Source organism: Carassius carassius, chromosome 16 (assembly GCF_963082965.1).
Source record: "Carassius carassius chromosome 16, fCarCar2.1, whole genome shotgun sequence".
Classification (NCBI taxonomy): Eukaryota; Metazoa; Chordata; class Actinopteri; order Cypriniformes; family Cyprinidae; genus Carassius; species Carassius carassius.
In genome coordinates, this window is record NC_081770.1 from 8,681,155 (window position 1) to 8,701,963 (window position 20,809).

Sequence of the window (20,809 nt, forward strand, 5' to 3'; positions counted from 1 at the left end):
TGTTGTTTTCACCTTGTAAGTGAAACACATTTACTGATGTGTTGCTTTTTTTATTAACCTCTCAATCAAATAAAATAATGTGTCCACTTAGCATTAACCATGCATATACATCATTCATTTAGACTAGAAGTTGATGACAATAAAACATGGTGTAATGCTTTATATATACACAATTTACTCATCCTTTAGCCATCCAGGATTTATTTGATTTTGAACATCCCATGTACTTGTAATATTAATAAGTAATATTTGTCTGTCTCATCCTTATCCCAAGGTTACAGTGAGCCGGATCCAGACCAGATGGTGGACCTGCACCTGGCATCTGAATTTGCAATGAGGGGAAGACTATTTCCACAACAGCTTCATCTGAACAACACCCAAAATCCATCATCTCTCTGTTATCACTTTAAAGCTGCTTTAAAATAATCTGTATTATATGAAAGGCTATATAAACATGACTTAGATTTTGTTTTATTGAAGAATTCAGCATTGTAGCACGTATTATTTTAACCCATTCACTCACACCCGTTTAATATGATAAGGTCTTCATGCAATGGATTTTGTATTGCATTTGCACTTTTGATCATTTTGATATATATATATATATATATATATATATATATATATATATATATATATATATATATATATATACACACACACACACACACACACACACACACACACACACACACACTTTACCTTGTTGAGTTATTAAAGTAATAAACAATCAATTAATAATCTCCTGACGGGTTAGGATTAAGCGCTGTAATAACCTACTATTGTGATAATATAATTAATACGATATTTTACTATCGGAACAGGATGAAAAGCACTTTTTTTTAAAATGCATATTACAATAATCCAGTGACGTTCATTACGTCATCACGCTACTTCCATGTGGAGATTCCGCTTTCGCTTTGCGGGAGCCGCTGTTAACGCGGACGAACACTTATTAATAAGAATTCGTATTCGTTTTCTGAGGGAAAGTGATAATGAAGCTTATTTTTAATGCACTCGCAGTGACTTTGTTTTTACCCTACCATGGTGAGATTTTACTCATTACAATCTCCCCTTTTTCTCTTGTATGTGATCTAGGCCTATCCGCGAAGTCTTATTGTTCCAGTAATGGTTTGGTTTAAAACAGCCTAACACTGTTCACAGAAATCGATGTTCAATGAAAAACAATTTAACAACAACAAAAACGATTATATGACAGTGGAACAGTTTAATTTACGTGAAAATTGTGTCATTTTTCATGCTACACATCTGGGTATAAACAAGCAGGCTAACTTAAGTAAAAAGTTGACATTTCTTATCAGTGCGTAAACTGATCCAGTAACTTGGATGTAGCCTAATGTGAGTTGCTTTGGGTGAAAGCCTCTGCCAAATTCATAATGTTTCCTATACACGTTATTTACGTGGGAGGTTAAGGACTAAAATATGTTTCTAAAATGTAGAAAACACGGCACTTTAAGCGGTGTAAAATAATGATTTAATGTATTCTTGTGGGTACTAGTCATCTATGTAATATTTATTATGAGTCTATGACAACGTTTTATTAATTGAATGTTCATATAGGCCTACATGTAGAGGGAAGTGAAGTTAAATAATGAATCAGGAAGTGGATTGTGTTGTATAAGATCAACCATGAGAAGTGTGTGTGTGTTTGTATAATGAGTGAATGTGTGAATCTCATCTGCTGTTTGTTTGCCTGTTACATTATGAATCCAGACATATTTCTCTCAGTTAATTTTTACAACACTTTTACAGCACTAATGTATATTTTGCTTCTATTTCTTCTTCAGTTGCATTTGATGAAGTATCAGTGTCTTTGAAGATGGGAGATTCAGTCACTCTACACACTGGTGTTAAAACAAACCAACAAGAAGATATTAAATGGTATTTTGGCAGCACTCGCATCGCTCAAATCACTGGAGATCACAGTTTCATCTGTACAGATGTTCAGTGTAATGAAGGGACTGAGAGATTCAGAGACAGACTGAAGCTGGATCATCAGACTGGATCTCTGACCATCACAGACACGAGAACCACAGACTTTGGACTTTATAAACTGAAAATCATAAGCAGCAATGACAGTGAAAAGATCTTCAGTGTTTCTGTCACTGGTGAGTCATTTTAATGAGGGTTTAAATGAAGCTTAAAATACAAAATCCTCCATTGGCTGTTGGTTTGTGTTTCAGATGTTCCTGCTGAACTACATGAAATGAAGGAGGGAGAATCTTTCACTTTAGACTCTGGTCTAATAAAACACCCAAATGATGTGATGACGTGGTATTTTAATGAGACCGAAATCACTGGAGATCAGAGTAAGATCTGTACAGATGTTCAGTGTAAAAAGAGATTCGGAGAGAGACTGAAGCTGGATCATCAGACTGGATCTCTGACCATCATGAGCACCAGAACCACAGACTCTGGAGAATATCTACTACAGATCAATAGCAGTGATAGCAGCTTCAGCATCACCACAGTGATGAGATTCAGTGTTTCTGTCACTGGTGAGTAAATAACTTAGTCAATCAATGCATTTTCCTTTGAGGAATTGAAAGAAAATAAGAAAAATCTTTGCAGCCTGATATGTGTTGGGTTTTGGACTGTGGGCTGTTTAGTTTTGAATGTGATTTCAGTAAGGGCAACATGTTCATCCTGGAAAAATATTCAAATCAACCAAGCAAAATTGAGGGATAAGTTTACAGGAAATTTCAATTTTAGCCTTACAATCACACTTGTTAATCAACCATCATTTCCCTTGGGTTTTAGGGATAAATTATAATACCAGCCAGTTTCCTTATGAGTCATGCTGCTTCCTTTTGAGCTGAGCGTTTTGTGATGCTGTAAACATGCTAGAAACAACAAAAGGTGCCACTTATCAGTTTAATCAATGTCATACAACTGATGACCGAATTAGAAAGTGAAAGTGACGTGTGGCCAAGTATGTTGATCCATACTCGGAATTTGTGTTATGCATTTAATCCATCCAGGTGCACACACACACAGTAGTGAACACACACACACACACACACCATGAACAGTAAATATAATTCAAAGATATTGCTTAATATGGGATTTATTTTCATTCATGTGTTTAGCTCTTCCAGATTCAGATCTGTCTTCAGCTGCTGTCGCAGGAATATTTGTTGCTGTTATTCTTCTGGTGGCTGTGGCTGTAGCTGCTGGTGTGGTTAACTATCGCTGCAGGAGACGTACAGCAGTACCACAGAATGTATGTATTACAAACAGCAAATTTAACAAAATATATGTGAAATATACTGTGCAAACTGTTTTCGATTTTTATTGTTGACTGAAACAAAACGTGCACTGTAAAATAGTCATCTTGTATTTTTTTTTAACACCACAGAACTAGATATTTACCAGTGAGTCAATGCCAAAACATTTAAAAACACCAATAACTAAATAATTATATTAACAACACAATGTGCAATCTTTGTCACAGAGCAATTGACTAATTAGAAAACACCAGTGCATCATTTCAAGAATTCTAGGTGTGATGTTGAAATAAAATAATACTTTGTTTATACTAAAGAAGATGACCATCTGATGCAGTTTAACATGTTGTGTTAAATTATTTGGGTATGAAAACCTTTCCATAAACTACTGTTCCAATTCCAATTCTCTAGTAAAATGAAAAGAAACATCATTCCACTTTCATTTAGGAACTGTTTCACAAATGCATGTAGAAATTGTTAATGCTCATCGATCTAGCACGAAAAACATTGTTTAACCCTTAAGTGCATAACTTGGGTCTTAAGCGACCCGGGACATCATCCTCTACCCTCTTCCTCAATTTTTTTAACTTTTAACTTTCTTACTATTCCTCAATCTATTCATTATAAACAATAAAACAATAAAAAAATGGTAAAAAATAAAATAGTGCCAATTTTTAAAACAGTTTTTTTGATGTTGTAAAAGTGTGTAGGGTCGCTAGAGACTAGAGTATTTTTTTTTCCGCCAACTATTTAGATATCTGATGACTCAGTATGTCCCAAACATCATTACTCCTCAATGTGGCACTATTGATACACAATGATGACGTCTCACTCATAATTACTGCAGGCATAAACCAAACGAAAATCATCACCAAAAATTGAAGTGGTTTGAAAGGCTTTACTGCAGAGCAATTACTAAATGCAATGAAATATAAATGTCACTGCCATTTGGCTGGATGTGGTGAATAATCTTCCAGTGATCAAAATATTGAATATCAAGTCATTAAAAACATTTGTGTATATGAGGCAGATACTGAATGTACTGTGGAAGTGCCCTTTGACGATGACAGCGATGGTAAAATCATCTGCTCAAATTGAACCCTTTTATGTTTCAAAGGTCACAAAATATGCTTTATTTTAATCTTCTGTAGTTGTTCTTAAAATATCAAGAGTTTTTTTGGGGTATTGCTGCAGTTAGAGATCCATCCATACTAGATATATAGGTCTGGGTCACTAAAGAACTGAATGTAAGAATGATTGGGGAAACATTCATGCATTTAAGGGTTAAACTCTTTCCAAAGGAGATCTGTATAGTTAATTTGGATAATCTTAAAAAAAAAAAAAAACTACATAAAAAAGGTATTTCTTTTTTGCTGAGTATTTATTTATTTATTTAGTGTAACTAAGACATCAGACTTCCTCATTCATTTGACCTTTTGTGAATGTGTTTTCTTACAGGAGGATGATTAGGATAATTCTCCGCCTGATCCCAAAAGCATTCATTTGAGGTAGATGGGATGTCCTTAAACTGTTTATTCACAAATTGATCCGAAGATTTCAGTAGTCGGTACCAATAGCAGTACAATTGTCACACATTGAGCATTTTTTAGCAAATTAAATGACTTTTTTTTAATAGATTAAAAGGTAACAGTTAACATTAAACAGAATATGAAAATAATGTTATCAACATAGTAACAGCCTTAGAACAGAGAGTTGCATTGGTATGTAGAGGTTTATGTAACCTTCTAAAGGGATTTAGATGGAAACAGAACAGTGAGACATGTAATTCATGTCTTTTGCACTAAAATAAGTATTAATGCACTTATCTGACTTATGATTCATTATGTCCAGCCTGTTTATATCTCCACTGATGGAACGGACTGCGTTTCCACAAATACCCCACCCATATATATATATATATATATATATATATATATATATATATATATATATACACACACACACACACAATAAATAATCTGCCAGTGACATCAGTAAAAAACAAACAAAACAAAAAAACACCTTTACCAGCTGAGAGTTAGATGGTGCAAATTTGACTAATGTGACCTGAAAGAGTTAACACTATGCTTGATTATGTTGCTAATTTGTATTTTAACCACTATTAACCCTTGGTCATCCAACTTCAACAGAAAACACTGGTTGACCAACTTTGAATAGCACAGCTCTTTATATGTATGCATGTATGTGTGCGCACACACACACACACACACACATACCAGAACTAAAACATGCTTTAACCCTTGTGCATCAATTTATATTACAAGCAGAAATTACAGTGATTCAAGCTCTTTAAGGCATTTAAAGCAATGCCTAAAAAAGTATTCTGTTTTCTTTAGCAAGCAAGTAAACACATCAAAGAGAGAAAAGATCATTTACAGCCAACACAAGCAATTTGCAAAGGAAATTGTATGTGTTTTAATGCTTTTTAACAGTTAATGAGGTTGAGCTAGTGACAAGTCTCTACAACTTATTATTTGGTCTGCCTGATCACTTTTAGGTATGACTGCTGATCCTTGGCAATTTTACAACATAAAACCAAAAAGTGCTAGAAAGACAAAATCATAAATCTAAAGTTGTGATCCAAATTTGAGGTTGATATCTCAAAAAAGATGGCACCATGTTGTGAAAAATAATAAAAATTCAGCTTTGAAGTCGTACCAACAGAAAGAAAAGATATAAACAAAGACTGTATAATTTTATAATTTAACGGCCCTGGGTTAAAACAAAATCAGTTTAGTGGGGATAATCTTTCTCTAAATGTAACTAATTTGTGTACCTAGTGTACAATAGATTTATCTAGAATTTTCTTTTTAAATAAATAAGATATATAAATAAAAAGTCACACACAAAAAAGACAAATACGGTAAAAGTCAGAATGGAGTAAAAAAAACAAAAACAAAAACAAGACCTTAAGAATGCACAAGGGTATAAGCTTGACTTTTTTTTCTTTCTTCTGAGTGTCTTTATTATGCATGTAAATGGATGTACATGATACAAGCTATGTTAAATACTCTTAATTAAACCATTAAACCTTGTAAAAATACTAATATGATGTTTGTCTGGAGGGATGTTACAATGACTGTTTTAAGTGACATTTGGTAGATATTTCTTTATATTCATCAAACAACATCTGTGATATTTATGTGGTGCTCGTTTTTTATTTCTGTGCTTGTTTTTGTGCATGTAAAATGCACAAAAAAGATCTTTATTTAGTCTCTTTTTTCAGTTCTATTGTGTTCAGCTGTGATTGTCAAGTTTATTTGTTTGTTTTATTTTTATATTTTGCTGATGTATTTGTCTTGTAGAATATTATCATAGTTTGATGGAGATGATTGCCTTTACATAAGTATCAGTTCAGTCATTCTTCTTCAGCTTTAGACTAACAGATTTATTTTATTTTTTTCTTTTGATAGCATTCTTGTTTTTTGATTTGTCTTTAATGTGGTGTTGCTCATTTTCTTTACATTTCTATAAAATTTACATGAGTCAAGGGAAAAAGTGCCTTGAAGCAAAACCCACAAGGCAATCTTTTCTGTAACACAAAACATCATGTATGTATTTTTCTGTTTAGGTATGTTTATGTGAAAACATTAAAAACATAATCAACTTTTTTATTTTAATTCCTTATAAATAACATTTCCTTTTGAATACTAAATGACTCTAACACTTATGCCAAAGTTACTGCACGTTGAATAAGAGGAAAGAAAACAAGACAGTTGTCCCAAAACATAAATATATAGACCGCATGATTTGATTAACAAGCTGATGTAATCAAGAAACCCAGATTTGTAGTTTTGGATTTTGTTTTGCCTTAATAATAAAACCTTCATTTAAAAACTGCATGTTGTGTTTACTTGTGTTATCTTTTACTAATATTTAAAGTTGTTTGATGATCTAAAACATTCAAGTGTGACAAACATGCAAAATGCAAAAAAAAAAAGAATTCTGGAAGGGGCCAACACTTTTTCACACCACTGTATGGATGGATGGACAGACAGACGGATAAACAGACAGACGCAGTCATTCAGAGGCACCGAAACATTGCAAATCTCCTACTTGAGAGCGCCTTCACAAACCTTAATGTCTAGCATTTCAATACAAACATTTTATGCAGTATAGAAAACGTTGAACCCACGTGAACAGTTTCAAAAATAAGGCCAGCCCCACAGGAAAACCACAGACTTGCACAGCAGACTCTGAAAGGATGTACGAGTACCATGTGACTATTCGTAAAGGCAAGAAACCATTCTACATGTGCTTCGTTACTGGTGCTCATGACCCTTGTACTGGGACATTTTCTTAATTTATTCTTAGTTAATCCTTTTATAAATGTATTACGTTTTTTTCATTTATAAAAAGTCTTTAGTTTTAATTTAGGCTGTTGTTTTATGATGCAATATCGAAAGTATTTTTTCCAAAGGAAGTTAGGCAGGTAAGTGAACCCAAGCACTCAGTCAATGATGCTTTTATGTCTTTGTGTAAAAATGTATGTAACAAATATCAGCTATGATTAAACAGAATGTTTAAGTTCACTTAACACAATATATATTTATTCAAATTGTCAGCTATTGTGGACGCATTTGAAATTAGTAGCGTAGAATAAATTGTGAGCGTGAGGTCATGATTACATGATGTATGCAAAAGGACTGTGGTTCTTTGATCATGAGTAATAATAATAATAAATAATAATTCAATACATTTATACAGTGCTTTTCTAGGCACTCAAAGCACTTTACATAGTCAGGGGGTACACTCACAGAAATATTTCACCCAAAATTTAAGATTTATGTAATTTTATTACATGACAAATTCCCATTTATATTTTTTTCATAATTTTAACACAAATCTACCAAATAAACTTTATACGATTTATTTTCATTAGGATAATAAAACCTATTTATTTTAAATGCATAATCCTCAGGTTTATGTAATTAGTTTATGTAAAGTGTAATTATTCTTAATTAATAATAAAAAGTTTATTTATTTAAAATACATAAAGTTTATTGTATAAATTGCATAATAATTAAGAGAACTAAATCAGGATAATTAAAAAAGTTTAACATTTATTTGAATCATGTTTAATGTATGCTTATATACTAAACCAAATTAAACAATGCATCACATTTATGCAATTGTTTCCCCATCTTATATAAAAAAATAGAATTAGACAAACACAAAAACAACTCTATTAGGTTATTTGTGAACTTACCCACTGTGCAAAGTTACGTCCAGTGGACGTCTTTTTATGTCTTTGCAGACGTTGAAAAGACGTCCACTGAGGAGCCAGAATGAAAGTTTTTATGACGTCTTTTTATGACGTCTTCTGTACGTCTGATTTAGACGTTCACAGAACCTCCTTACAAGGTTAAAAACTAGTTCAAAAGTGGTCAGTGGAAATATTTCAACATCATTTAAGGTTCATTTAGACATCATTTATACTGTTTCTGGACCAAATCAACAGTCTCAGGATGCATTCTGGTTTGTGCACATAGACTAGTTAACTATATTCTAAAACACATGATTGCTTTGCTGTAAGTGTTCTTTGAAATAATTAGCTAAACGTTTGTAGATGCTATGCATTCTAGACCATTTGTGTCTTGTGTAAAATTAGAATAATGGTAACAATGTTTTTTTCCAAGATTGCGCCGCCAAGTCCGGTCGCCATCCAGGTCGCTCCCCTTAGATTGTGGTTTTATTTACTTTTTTACATAATTTTGCCTTCTCTTTTTACACACACAATGTCTGCACTGACCTGTTTCAGGACTCTTAATCTTCCAATCCATCGTGGCCATCTGTGATACGCCAAGATGAACAATGGTCACTTTAATAACCACCCGAGGCGACAGATCAAGAAACACCGCGGGAAATGTGCTGGGATTTGCAACAGACTGAGAAAAAGAGCACAGTCCTCCTCTGCTCGCCGATCTCCAGTCTCTGGAGAATAAGATGGACGATCTTAGAGCCAGGATAAGTTTCCAACGGGACATAAGGGACTGTAACATCCTTTGTTTGTCTGAAACATGGATCACGTCCTTGGTCCCAGACGCTGCTGTAACGCCGTCTGAAAACTTCTGTTTTATGGATGGACAGGACAGTCGAGGCTGGTAAATCCAAAGGTGGAGGACTGTGTTTCACACTGTAAAAAAATAAAGTTGCGTCAACTTAAAAGAATAAGTCAACTTATTGCAAGCGCTTTTTTGAGTAAACTTAACAAACGGGGACTAAAGTCCACCCAACTTAAAATAATAACTTAATATCACAAGTTGTCACAACATAAATAGTCATGTTAACCTAAAAATATCAGAACAATTTTTTTTTTGTTTACTGAACACAAGGCCTATTATCTATAAGCATACACAATTTTAAAGTGAAGTGACATTCAGCAAAGTATGGAGACTTATACTCAGAATTCATGCTCTACATTTCACCCATCCAAAGTGCACACACACACAGAGCAATGAACACACACACACACCATGAACACACACCCGGAGAAGTGGACATCATTTATGCTGCGGCCCCCGGGGAGCAGTTGGGGGTTCGATGCCTTGGGTCAAAATAATTGAAGTGTTCTAAAATTTTCTATTTGTAAGTGAGTTTGGCCTGGCAGATACCCTTCCTCAGGTTGGCTCTGGCTGAGCTGTAAGCCTCTCGGTCTCCAGACCTGAAGGCTGCATCTCTTGCTTTGAGCAGGAGGCAAACCTCTCTGTTCATCCAGGTCTTCTGATTAGGGAAAATTTGTATTTTTGTGTGTCTGGTCACTCTGCCCACACATCTGTTAATGTCCTCCCAGACAGAGTTGGTGTAAATGTCAATGTTAATCTGAGAGTTTGTGGTGGCCTGGGTAGCAAACTCACTCCAGTCTCTGTGCTGGAATTGATGTTGAAGAATGGAGTCAGCACCTTCCAGACAGATTTTAACAGTCCAAATGGTGTGACCCCAGGAATATCTACACTCTGTCGCGCTCCTGCTCACCTCATCTGGAACATTTATCCATTATTTGCCGCCCATTCTATCTGCCCCGGGAGTTTTCAGTGATCATCATCACTGCTGTTTACATCCCACCACAAGCAGACACCGACTTGGCTTTGTCTGAGCTTCACGAGGTGCTCAGCAACAACATCAACAAACATCCTGACGCTGCTATTATCATTGCTGGGGACTTTAACAAAGCCAGCCATACTCCTTGGATGCATTTGTATTTTATTTTAATTACTGGTTTATATAATTTGTATATATTTTTTATATGTAAGTGGAATGACAGGCCAAACTGCATAGACCAAACCTATTGTCACAATTATTAGATGGAGTGCCCATGAACATCGTTGGTGACTTGACTTTGCTCATGAAGATCATTGATGACTTGACTTTGCTCATGAAGATCATTGATGACTTGACTTTGCTCATGAAGATCATTGATGACTTGACTTTGCTCATGAAGATCATTGATGACTTGACTTTGCTCATGAAGATCATTGATGACTTGACTTTGCTCATGAAAATCGTTGGTGACTTGACTTGGTTCCTGAGGATCAACTGTGACTTGACTTTGCTCATGAAGATCGTTGGTGACTTGACTTGGTTCCTGAGGATCAACTGTGACTTGACTTGGTTCCTGAGGATCAACTGTGACTTGACTTGGTTCCTGAGGATCAACTGTGACTTGACTTAGTTCATGGAGGTTAATGGTGACTTGACTTTGCTCATGAAGATCATTGATGACTTGACTCGGTTCCTGAAGAACGACTGTGATTTGACTCGGTCCTTGAAGATCACCAGTGACTTGACTCTTTCCTTGAAGATCACCAGTGACTAGCCTTGGCTCTGGAAAGTCCATGGTGACTAGCCTTGGCTCTGGAAAATTCATGGTGACTAGCCCTGGCTCTGGAAAGTCCATGGTGACTAGCCCCGGCTCTGGAAAGTCCATGGTGACTAGCCCTGGCTCTGGAAAGTCCATGGTGACTAGCCTTGGCTCTGGAAAGTCCATGGTGACTATACTGAATAAATTCCTCCACAAAGAGCTCAATTGGTCGGCCATCTTGAAAAATGGAGCAAAGCACACCTACAGGGTTGAATGAACTTCTAGCTGGCTCCATACCTGGTCTGGGGTTCAATAAAGCTGCTGGATCCTGGTTTGGCAAAGTCTTCTGTAATGCTGAGCCAGAGACGTTCGGATCCAAATGCAGCGCTTTATTAAAGAATGGTCAAACAGGCAGAAATCAGGAATGGCGTCAGGTGTGTCAGGGATAACCAAAATCGAAAACAGAAACAAGCCGAGATCGGGGCAGGCAGCAGAGAATCAGAGTCGGAGTAATCAGTCCAAAGATCAAACACGGGAAAGACAAAACACAGGGAGAAACGCTCGGAAATGTTGAAAGAATTGGAAAAAAAAAAAAAAACATACAAATGATTTTATAAACTTACCAGTCAGACTCCAGCAGCACAAACAGAACAAGACAAACTTGTGAAACATTTTCTTCAGTGGTTCAGTGTGTGATCTAACTGCAAAACTGTTAAAGTGTTGTGTGAATCCTCGCCTGACTGTGTTCGACCCTCCTAGTTCACATCCTGCATTTGCAAATGATCAGTGTTGGGCTTATTACTAAAAAAAAATAAAAATAAATAAAGATATATATATATATATACATATATATATATACATATTACTCGTTACTTGTTACTCATTTCAAAAGTAGTGTTATTACTTTACTTATTATTCCCAGCCCACAGTAATTAGTTACACTATTACTTTTCCATTATACTACCCCAAAAAATGGTAATTGCATAATTGTTGCAGCCTGTAAATCCATGAAAGTTACAGATAAATGATGAGTACAACTTGCTCAAAATGTTGGCAAGTCATAATTGTTTTTTTACTTCTGTTATGTAATAAAGCAGCAACATAGTAATATCTGGTAAAAGCAGGATGTTAAAAATGCACATGAGTTACCAAAACAGTCGGTTATTACCGTGAAGGTAAATTGCTAGGAAATAAATCACATTTATATTAGATCTGTGTGGCAGCAGAGTAATATACAGTAAATAAATCAATACACCCATTGTTCTCTTGTCTCCTCTGATGCTGGGACTCTAAACAGTTTTATGTGCTCATCTGTGCAGCCAAAGACAGAGAAGTTAGCATGCTTTGCTCAAACTTTCACCATGACATTAGAACTGGTACACCATTGTTGCTTGTGAAAACAGAATTGAGGCACCATGGGTGGAAACATGAAGATTAAGGGGCGGTAATATTATAATAAGATCCCCTTACCACGTCATGAAATCTGATTTTTTTTTCACAAGCATGTAGAGAAAGGCCTGCCAAAAGAACTGGGTTGTTCTTTTTCATGTTTCCTGGGGACCTGATTATAGCACTTAATCAGGAAATAGTCAGATTTTCATGATATGTGACCTTTAAATCCATAGCCCCTTTCACACTGCAATTCTGGAAAATACACTGGTAATGTGTCCCGTAAATTGTTCCTGAGTCGCTAGTTTTTGCCCCTTTCACACTGCCAGTGATTACTCGGAATATGTGCGTGCGTTCACACACAACCCATAAAGGTCCCGTAATGTCACGTGACATCAAGATGTGACGTGTAATGTACGAGTCGAACACTGGGCACGTTAACTTTCACTGAAACTGGTGAATGATCTCAGCGTCGCCGCAGATAGTGAGGAGCTAAGTGATGATTCGTTACAGTTTGCACATAATTTTTTCGTTGCAAACGTTGATCTGCCTTCAAAACACCTGGTAATAAAGTCACGCGATAACGTGCGTCATCACTAAGACACACCCTTTACGGCATTAGTTCTGGCTTTTGTTCACACAGCACTCATTCCAGGACTGAACCCGGCAGTGTTACTAGAACCCCTTTCACACTGCATGTCAGACCTTGAAAACTGTCGGAACATTGCCAGATTACCTTCTGTGTGAACACAAACAGATCCCGGGATTGATTCTGTGATTGATCACGGGTTGGGGACCTAGTAACATTGTCGGGTTCAGTCCCGGAACGAGCACTGTGAAGCCAGAACTAATACCGTAAGGGTGTGTCTTAGTGATGACGCACATTATCGCGCTGTCACGTTGTTGTGGGGATGAACTCAATGCACTACACACAAGGTTTATTGATGACAAAACGGGGGAAAACAAAACCCACGAGGGGGAAAACAATGACTAGGGAATAGACGACACTTAACAAGACTTTGACTAGACTAAAAACCAACAGTATAACAAAAAGACTTTTCACTTTGGTAATAACACGACACTCGACAGAAATACAATCCACAGCTCTCCCAATGTTTGACAATGTGTAACAATGAACCACACCAGACAGCGAGCACAAGGGGATTGAAATAGGGAGACTAATGATAACATAACAGGTGACACAGGTAAGGCAATAATGACAAAATGAGGATAATAAGGGGGCGGGGCAAGGGAATGAGACATCACAAGCACATGACCCAAAGACAAGGCCATGTGCGTGCACACAAAACACGGGCCTGTCATGATCCTGCCTCAAGGACACGAGGGCAGAAGCATTACACGTGCGACTCTTTTACAAGGTGTTTGAAGGCAGATCAATGTTTGCAACAAAAAAATACGTGCAAACTGTAATGAACAGAGATCAGTTAGCTCCTTGCTTTCCGCGCTGAAGCTGAGATCGTTCGCCAGCTTCAGTGAAAGTTAACGTGCCCAGCGTTTCCGACTCGTACATTACACGTCACATCTTGATGTCACATGTCTTTACGGGACCTTTATGGGTTGTGTGTGATTGCACGCACATATTTCGGGTAATCACTGGCAGTGTGAAAGTGCAAAATCTAGCGACCCAGGGAACAATTGCAGGAACACATTACCCGTGTATTTTCTGGAATCGCAGTGTGAAAGGGGCTTAGGTCCCCAACCTGAGATCGATCCCGGAATCAATCCCGGGACATGTTTTGTGTTCACACAGAAGGGCGACCCGGCAATGTTCCGGCAATTTTCCGGGTCCAACATGCAGTGCGAAAGGGGCTCATGTTACGATCTCACAGTACTAGCTTTACTAAGCTTTATCTTTTGAGTAAAACTGAAATCTGCTGTGGTTAGATTTCTAATTGTGGTTTGATCAATTGTAAGGATTTGTGCCAAATGCTTAGAACAGTGGAGGTAATCGGTAAAGACTGGCAGCTGCCATTCAGTTCTTGTCTGTGTGAATAAACACTTATAAATAAATCTTTTTTTTTTTTTTGCCCTAGATGCAGCGATTATTCCCTGCTAACAGAGCAAGCCACAACGAACTTGTTTTTTTTCACAAGCATGCAGAGAAAGGCCTACCAAAAGAACCGGGTTGTTGCACACTTTCATTGCTAATGTGTTCCTTGATGGCCAGGATATTGAGTCAAGCCACACTGCCAGAATCATCAAGTTGTGGTATGAGGAACATGATGGTGAATTTCTGTCAGTGCCTTGGCCTCCACATTCACCTGACATGAACCCAATAGAACATTTGCTATTTTACTTGGAAAAGGGGGTTTGCCCTACATCACCACCATTCTGCAATGTACAGGAACTGGAGGACTGGTTGTTGAACATATGGTACCAGAAATACCAGGAGAGCAATCTCATCGTCATTGAATAAATGCCTTGTAACATGGCTGCTGTTCTGCAGGCTAGAGGAGGTCCTACAGGCTATTAGTGGGTGATCATAATAGAATAGCCCATCTTTATGTCTAATAAAAGTACTATAATCTCTCATCTAGGAATATTGGATTTAGTAATTTTACTAGATCGCATCGGCAGGCATATAATTTGTTTACTGAAGAATTATATTACACATATAAAGGAAAATGATATTTATTGTTGTTGTTGTTGTTGTTATTGAGTTTTATTTACCTAAATTATTGACTGAAAATTTTGGGGTTTACTTCAAGTAAACATATTAGGTCAAAGAGGTTTAACTGATGAAAAAAAATCTGGTATATCTGGCTATCTGTCTATGAGATAAAGTCACAATTACATTTTTATTATATATATAGATGTGTGTCTGTGTGTGTGTGTAATGTGACTATCACAATTGTTGACTTTTTTCTTGCAATTATGTTACAATGTCGCAATTCTGACTTTTTTTCTTTAGAACTTTGAGATATACATGTGCAATTGCAGGTTATAAAGTCAGAATTGTGAGATATAGACTTGCAAATTGAAGAAAAAGGTCATCTTTCATCAGAATTGTACTTTATAGCTTGCAACTATTAGGAAAAAAAGTAAGAATTGTGAGATAATATAAAAAATACAAATATATAAAGTCACAATTATCTTTCTGTTTAATTATTATTATTATTTGATGTGGGAGAAATAAGCTTCCAACAGTAGGGTTTCAAGAATAATCCTAATCGTAAACAAAAATGTTCCAACTCTCATTATGAGTACTAGAAATCAGTTACTACCCAGCTCTGTATGACTGTGAGAATCGCAGCATCATAGCGCACCCTGTCGTGTAAAAGTGATCTATTAGAACAAGATGATTTACTGAACAGTAGAGAGCAATAATGCCCTTTTTTTGAATTTGCCAATTTCCTCATTATACAGGAGCACAGAAAGCAGTGAAGGGTGGGATCAGTATTTAATAATGTTAGTACATTTCCATGCATGTTAAGCTAAAAATATGTACATTTTACGTAAAGCCCGTAGGCCTAAAAAAAAAAAAAAAAAAGGTTTGTCAATATGGGACAAAGAGAACAGATGATCCTGGCAGAGATTCCATACTAAAAGATGAAAGTAAGGGTCCTTATGAGCTCTCAAGTGAATTCATTTTTGATCATAATTTTTTTGTCACAGTTCCATACACAGGCTCCCCCTTTGATTTCTGCAAAGAAAAATACAGTCAGTCAAGAACCTGCTGATTCAGTAGTTTAACAACATTATCCATGACTATTCATTATAGACCAAACTTTACAAAACCTTATTAAAGTTTCTTTAAAATAATTTATGTGACTGGTCATTGTTTTGTAATATTTAAATGTAACCTATGTGTTGCATTAAAATAATGTGAATTAAGCAAGACAATTTAATTGTAACAGACATATTGCCAACTTTTGGGATGGATGTATCTGTGGCAAAACGTTTTTTTTTTTTTTAATGGAAACGTTTAAAACCCTGTCCTGATGACGCAACAGTTGCAACTATGGCAGCTGAGAAGGCCATTCAATTGATAAATTAACGGCTAATTAAAGATGTAAAGGGAACTTACACTGTAGTATTAATAAAAAAAATAAACTGACATTAGGAATCAATCTCTTGTTCTCCTTATGTTTCTATATGCGTGTTAACAGCAGCAAATGAAGACTGCCGCCAGGATGTGGCCTTTCCAAAAAAACTTTTTACTTCGATTTCAGTTTAATAAGAAACAATTCACATAATTATTATATTTTAAAAAAGACACATAAATCACTGTTTACACAACTAACTTATACTACACTGCTCATATATCACATCCCTCACGTACATTACACTGCTTACTTAAATTACTCACTTATATTACACTGCTCTCTACTATCCATATGCATCTTTGCTCTTTCGTGTTTTTTCACCTTCTCCGAGAGATGATACATGTCGGTGACACCTGTAGGCCTAGTTGTCTATGCGATGTCCGTCACGCTCTCGCGATGGAACAAAATACAGCAGTAAATGAGCAGAATAAAGCGTCAGCAACTTGATGGAACGCCCCATCACGTGATGTGAATTTAGCCCGTGGGGGAAAACATTAATGCCTTGGCAACAATTGAAATACACAGAACAATCATGCCGAAGAGTTGCTATGTTGTTTTCTGTACCTCCAATAAACTAACAAATTATAAATTTAAGTTCTACATCCTTCCTAATAAACATACAGAACCGGAAAGGAGGACAAAATGGCTACAAGTGTTGAGGATGATCAATGGAAGTTGTGGAATCCCAAGACCAAGCATGTGTATGTGTGCAATCAGATATATTATCACAGGCAGGCTACGTTAACATTGTGTACATTACTAACGTTATCAAAACTGTGCATATATACTTAGCCTTATTTTTCTACCTGAAGCAAAACTATGTAGCCTAGTGTCTAACCTAAACTTGCGAACCTAAACACCTCTGCTAGGTGTAGTCTACGTGATACGCTGTTACCCACTAGAAAAGGCCAAGGATTTCCATATACCCACTTAAAAAAGCGTGAGGATACGTAACAACTTGGTTTTGTGTCAGAACTTTCACACTTTCATTCATAAATTCACCCCGTCTGTGTTTGCTAAGCGATTGAATCGCGGAATCCAGTCAAAAATGGAACTTGATGTATAAAACAGAACGTCACGGAATATGGCTATTTTTGAATGAATACATCTACAGCAGGGCTGTAAAAGGAATCAAATATCAATATGGAGTAGTGTATATGAATATTAAAGTTAAAAGAGACGGCAATTGTTCTGTGCGTCTCTGGGAATTAGCGCTCAATATGTGCATTTCTGTCATTCAAATACACACGATGTTCGCTGTGTTCTCCCCCACGCCGACTCCGCCCTCACCACGCCCCCAGCTATGATGCCGACTGTATGTATACGACTTCCCGCCCTTTGTAGATACTTCTTTGATGTAAAAATTTTGTCTTTGTTGTCCTAATTATTTAATTACCAATTTATCCTTATTGCTACGATGAATGAATGGTATTTCGTTTAATGACATGATAGAATTAATCTGCGCTGAGGTAATGTTCGCCGTGATGTCGATCAAGTTCAGCTGACAGGCATAGCTGTCCCCATCTGTCTGTTTTTTTTTCACATTTGATAAAGATATAAAAGTAGTTTTATTTTTTTCTTGTTAAAATTCAAAATAGTTTTTAAATATTATTTGATGTCTGTTCCCACCAGTCGTTGCACAAGTTAAGGTTACGCACGATGACGAAAGCACGTTAGCGCTAGCCCTCCTGGAACTCATTGAGATTGCACTGCAGTGCCTGCGGTTCGAAAAAAAAAAGATCTTTAAATAGAAGTCAATGAGAGCACTCGGGACGATTCTCAGTTTGACAGAAATCACCCAAAAAGGGGTGGTACTACACAAAACGCGACTCAACGTTGATTGGACTATTTAGAGGCAGCACAAACAGTCTAGAATAGTGAAAGCTAGCGTAACACTGTGGTTGCATGTAAAAGAAAAAAAATCCCTCCCTTTCCTTTGTTGGTGCGTCGCCCAATGACCCTAATGGAGACACCACCACTGTTTAGACAGACTTAAAGAAGTTCCAGATTTATACTTGTGCTCTTATTATTTCAGTTATTTTGCTTTTAATGTAAATAAACATGTGCAAAAAATATAATTGCTCTTGTGAATTTATTTTGATGTTAATTACATTGTGTGAACTGTCTCTTTAATACTGCAGGGTTATAATTGGGTTGACATGTTTGTCACATCCATCAAACATGAGAAAACATATCTCAAACCGCGTTGCAGAGGTTGCAAACCATTTTCAGGAAACATGTCGTTCTACCAGGAAACCGTTGTTCACCGGTTTGAGCTTGAACTTGCCCTAGATAAACATATGCTGTCCTACGGCAGGTATGTCAACTATCCCTGTTGTTCCTGCGCACTTTTATTCACATTTCTAAGTTTAAACAAAACAAAAGGAAAACAAAACAGTGCGATTAAAGAATTTCAAATTCTCAAGGCGCCACTTTCTCATAGTTTCCATGACCGCGAGATACAAAGAAGTCTACCAAACCCTCAATGATAATATCGTTTCACTTTTTTCCGTTGTTGCATAAAGTTAGGGACTGACAGTTTCCATTCACTTTCATTGTATTATATAAATTCACAAACGGTGAACGGTGACTGATGAGGGGGTTCTGCCTATAGGATTGTAACATTACGGTGAGTACATTAGTTTTTGAAGAACTAATTATTTTATATAATAGTAGTAACAACATAAACAACTATATATATATATATATATATATATATATATATATATATATATATATATATATATATATATTAGTTGAATTGAAATAGTATATACACTTAGTTTAAGTAGCATAAAAGCATATTGTTGTTGTTTTATGGAGATGGGTATAACTGCAACCTGGAGAGCTCCAAATAGGGGCGGGAACTCCAAAATGGGGTGGGAGTTCCAAAATAGGGTATGGCTTCCTCCCATTGAGAGACAGGCTCATGATACGCATGCACAATTTTTCCCCAATCCACTTCAGGGCAAACTCCGCCCCACAACTGATTCCGAAGATTTTATTGGTTGTGTCAGTTAAAGTGTTTCCTAAACTATGCAACAAAAAATGCTAACCTCTAAACCTACCCCACACCCTTACCTTAACCAGTGAAATTGACTGAATGTCGGGATTAGCACTGAATAGCGTGGTAAAGAAAGTTGCGGTTCAGGAGATAAACAGTTAATAAGATTATGCGATATGCGACTCACCGGACAATGGCACCTTTTTAGTTACACCCAGCATCCCTACCCCCTCCTAGCCGCCTGCAAATTTCGTGTACCAGGACGGCCCCGTTGCTTGGAATAAAGCTCCTGAGTGATTGCCGTTTACATCATGAAGCAACTATAATCAACAGAGATCCAGCAACCGCAACAGAGATCACGACTATCAGAGATGACGAGTCTGGAAGAACAGAAGGAGAGTGAAGGACAAACAGCCATGAAGTAAATCGGTCAGTCCTGTCTACAACAGGAAACAGAGACCAGCAAAGTGAATAAATACATAAGTCAGCTCCACTACCTTCACATGGTTGACAGAGTTTGCTGATGTCCAGATGTTGAGTCTGATTAGTGAATAATTGACAGAGTTTGCTAATGTTCAGATGTGTGGTCTGGTTTGTGATGGGATTGTTGATCACACAGCTGTAGCTGTTTTTCTCCTGATATTCCACCTCCAGAGGTAGAGAGAGACTGATGCTGAGATCAGACACACTGATGCTGGACAATAAACTGTTTCCTTTGTACCAGGAGAGAGTCACATGACCCACATTCACCACTGAACACAACAATGAACAATTCTGCTCTGATGATGATGATGATGAAGAACATTGTGAAGAGTTACTGCTGATGACAGGAACAGGAAGACGAGCTGAAAAACAGAGATTAAAAAGGAATACTGATAAATTGCAGAACTATTGTTTTCAGTTGTTGAGATTGTTGACTGTCAGTGAGTGTTTCCATTATCTCAAAGTACAGAATATATTTTAATATACTTATATAATTTATAATTAATGCTAAGTTGAATTTTCAGCAACATTACTCCAGTCTTCATTGAGGTCTGAGTCCATTCGGGCCATTTTTTTTTTATCTATAGATCGGGCTCAGGTCGGACTCTTGTTAAACTAATTATATTATAAATTTTATACTTTGACTATGCAACGCATATCGTCCTGACAACCAAAAAAAAAAAAAACAGTTTTGTGAATTTAGTATTTTGTCATGTCATTACATAATTTAATTAATTTTTTTAAGAATAACATTTTTTTATTATTATTATTTTATTTATATGTTATGCCATGTCCT

At 36.5% G+C, this 20,809-nt stretch overlaps 2 protein-coding genes across 2 annotated transcripts in view; one reads left to right on the forward strand and one right to left on the reverse strand.

Annotated features, from left to right (window-relative positions):
- Positions 1-689: 689 nt before the first annotated feature.
- Positions 690-14,896, forward strand: LOC132159341 (uncharacterized). Its single transcript, XM_059568853.1, has 4 exons — positions 690-1,047; positions 1,809-2,519; positions 3,111-3,244; positions 14,648-14,896. The coding sequence occupies exons 2-4, from the start codon at positions 2,228-2,230 to the stop codon at positions 14,894-14,896; spliced, it is 675 nt and encodes a 224-aa protein (XP_059424836.1). The 5' UTR covers positions 690-1,047; positions 1,809-2,227.
- Positions 14,897-19,839: 4,943 nt separating this feature from the next.
- LOC132159342 (uncharacterized) overlaps positions 19,840-20,809 on the reverse strand; it is a 103,008-nt gene continuing 102,038 nt past the window's right edge. Inside the window, exon 4 of the mRNA XM_059568854.1 lies at positions 19,840-20,375. Coding sequence (XP_059424837.1) covers positions 19,840-20,375 — 536 coding nt within the window. The remainder of the gene's footprint in view (positions 20,376-20,809) is intronic.

Bases quoted from the DNA above. Each gene is read 5' to 3' on its own strand.
- LOC132159341 (XM_059568853.1), top strand. From the start codon at position 2,228: ATGAAGGAGGGAGAATCTTTCACTTTAGACTCTGGTCTAATAAAACAC. The intron at 2,520-3,110 runs GTGAGTAAATAA...TCATGTGTTTAG, and splicing joins ATTCAGTGTTTCTGTCACTG to CTCTTCCAGATTCAGATCTG. The intron at 3,245-14,647 runs GTATGTATTACA...CTTGATGGCCAG, and splicing joins GTACAGCAGTACCACAGAAT to GATATTGAGTCAAGCCACAC.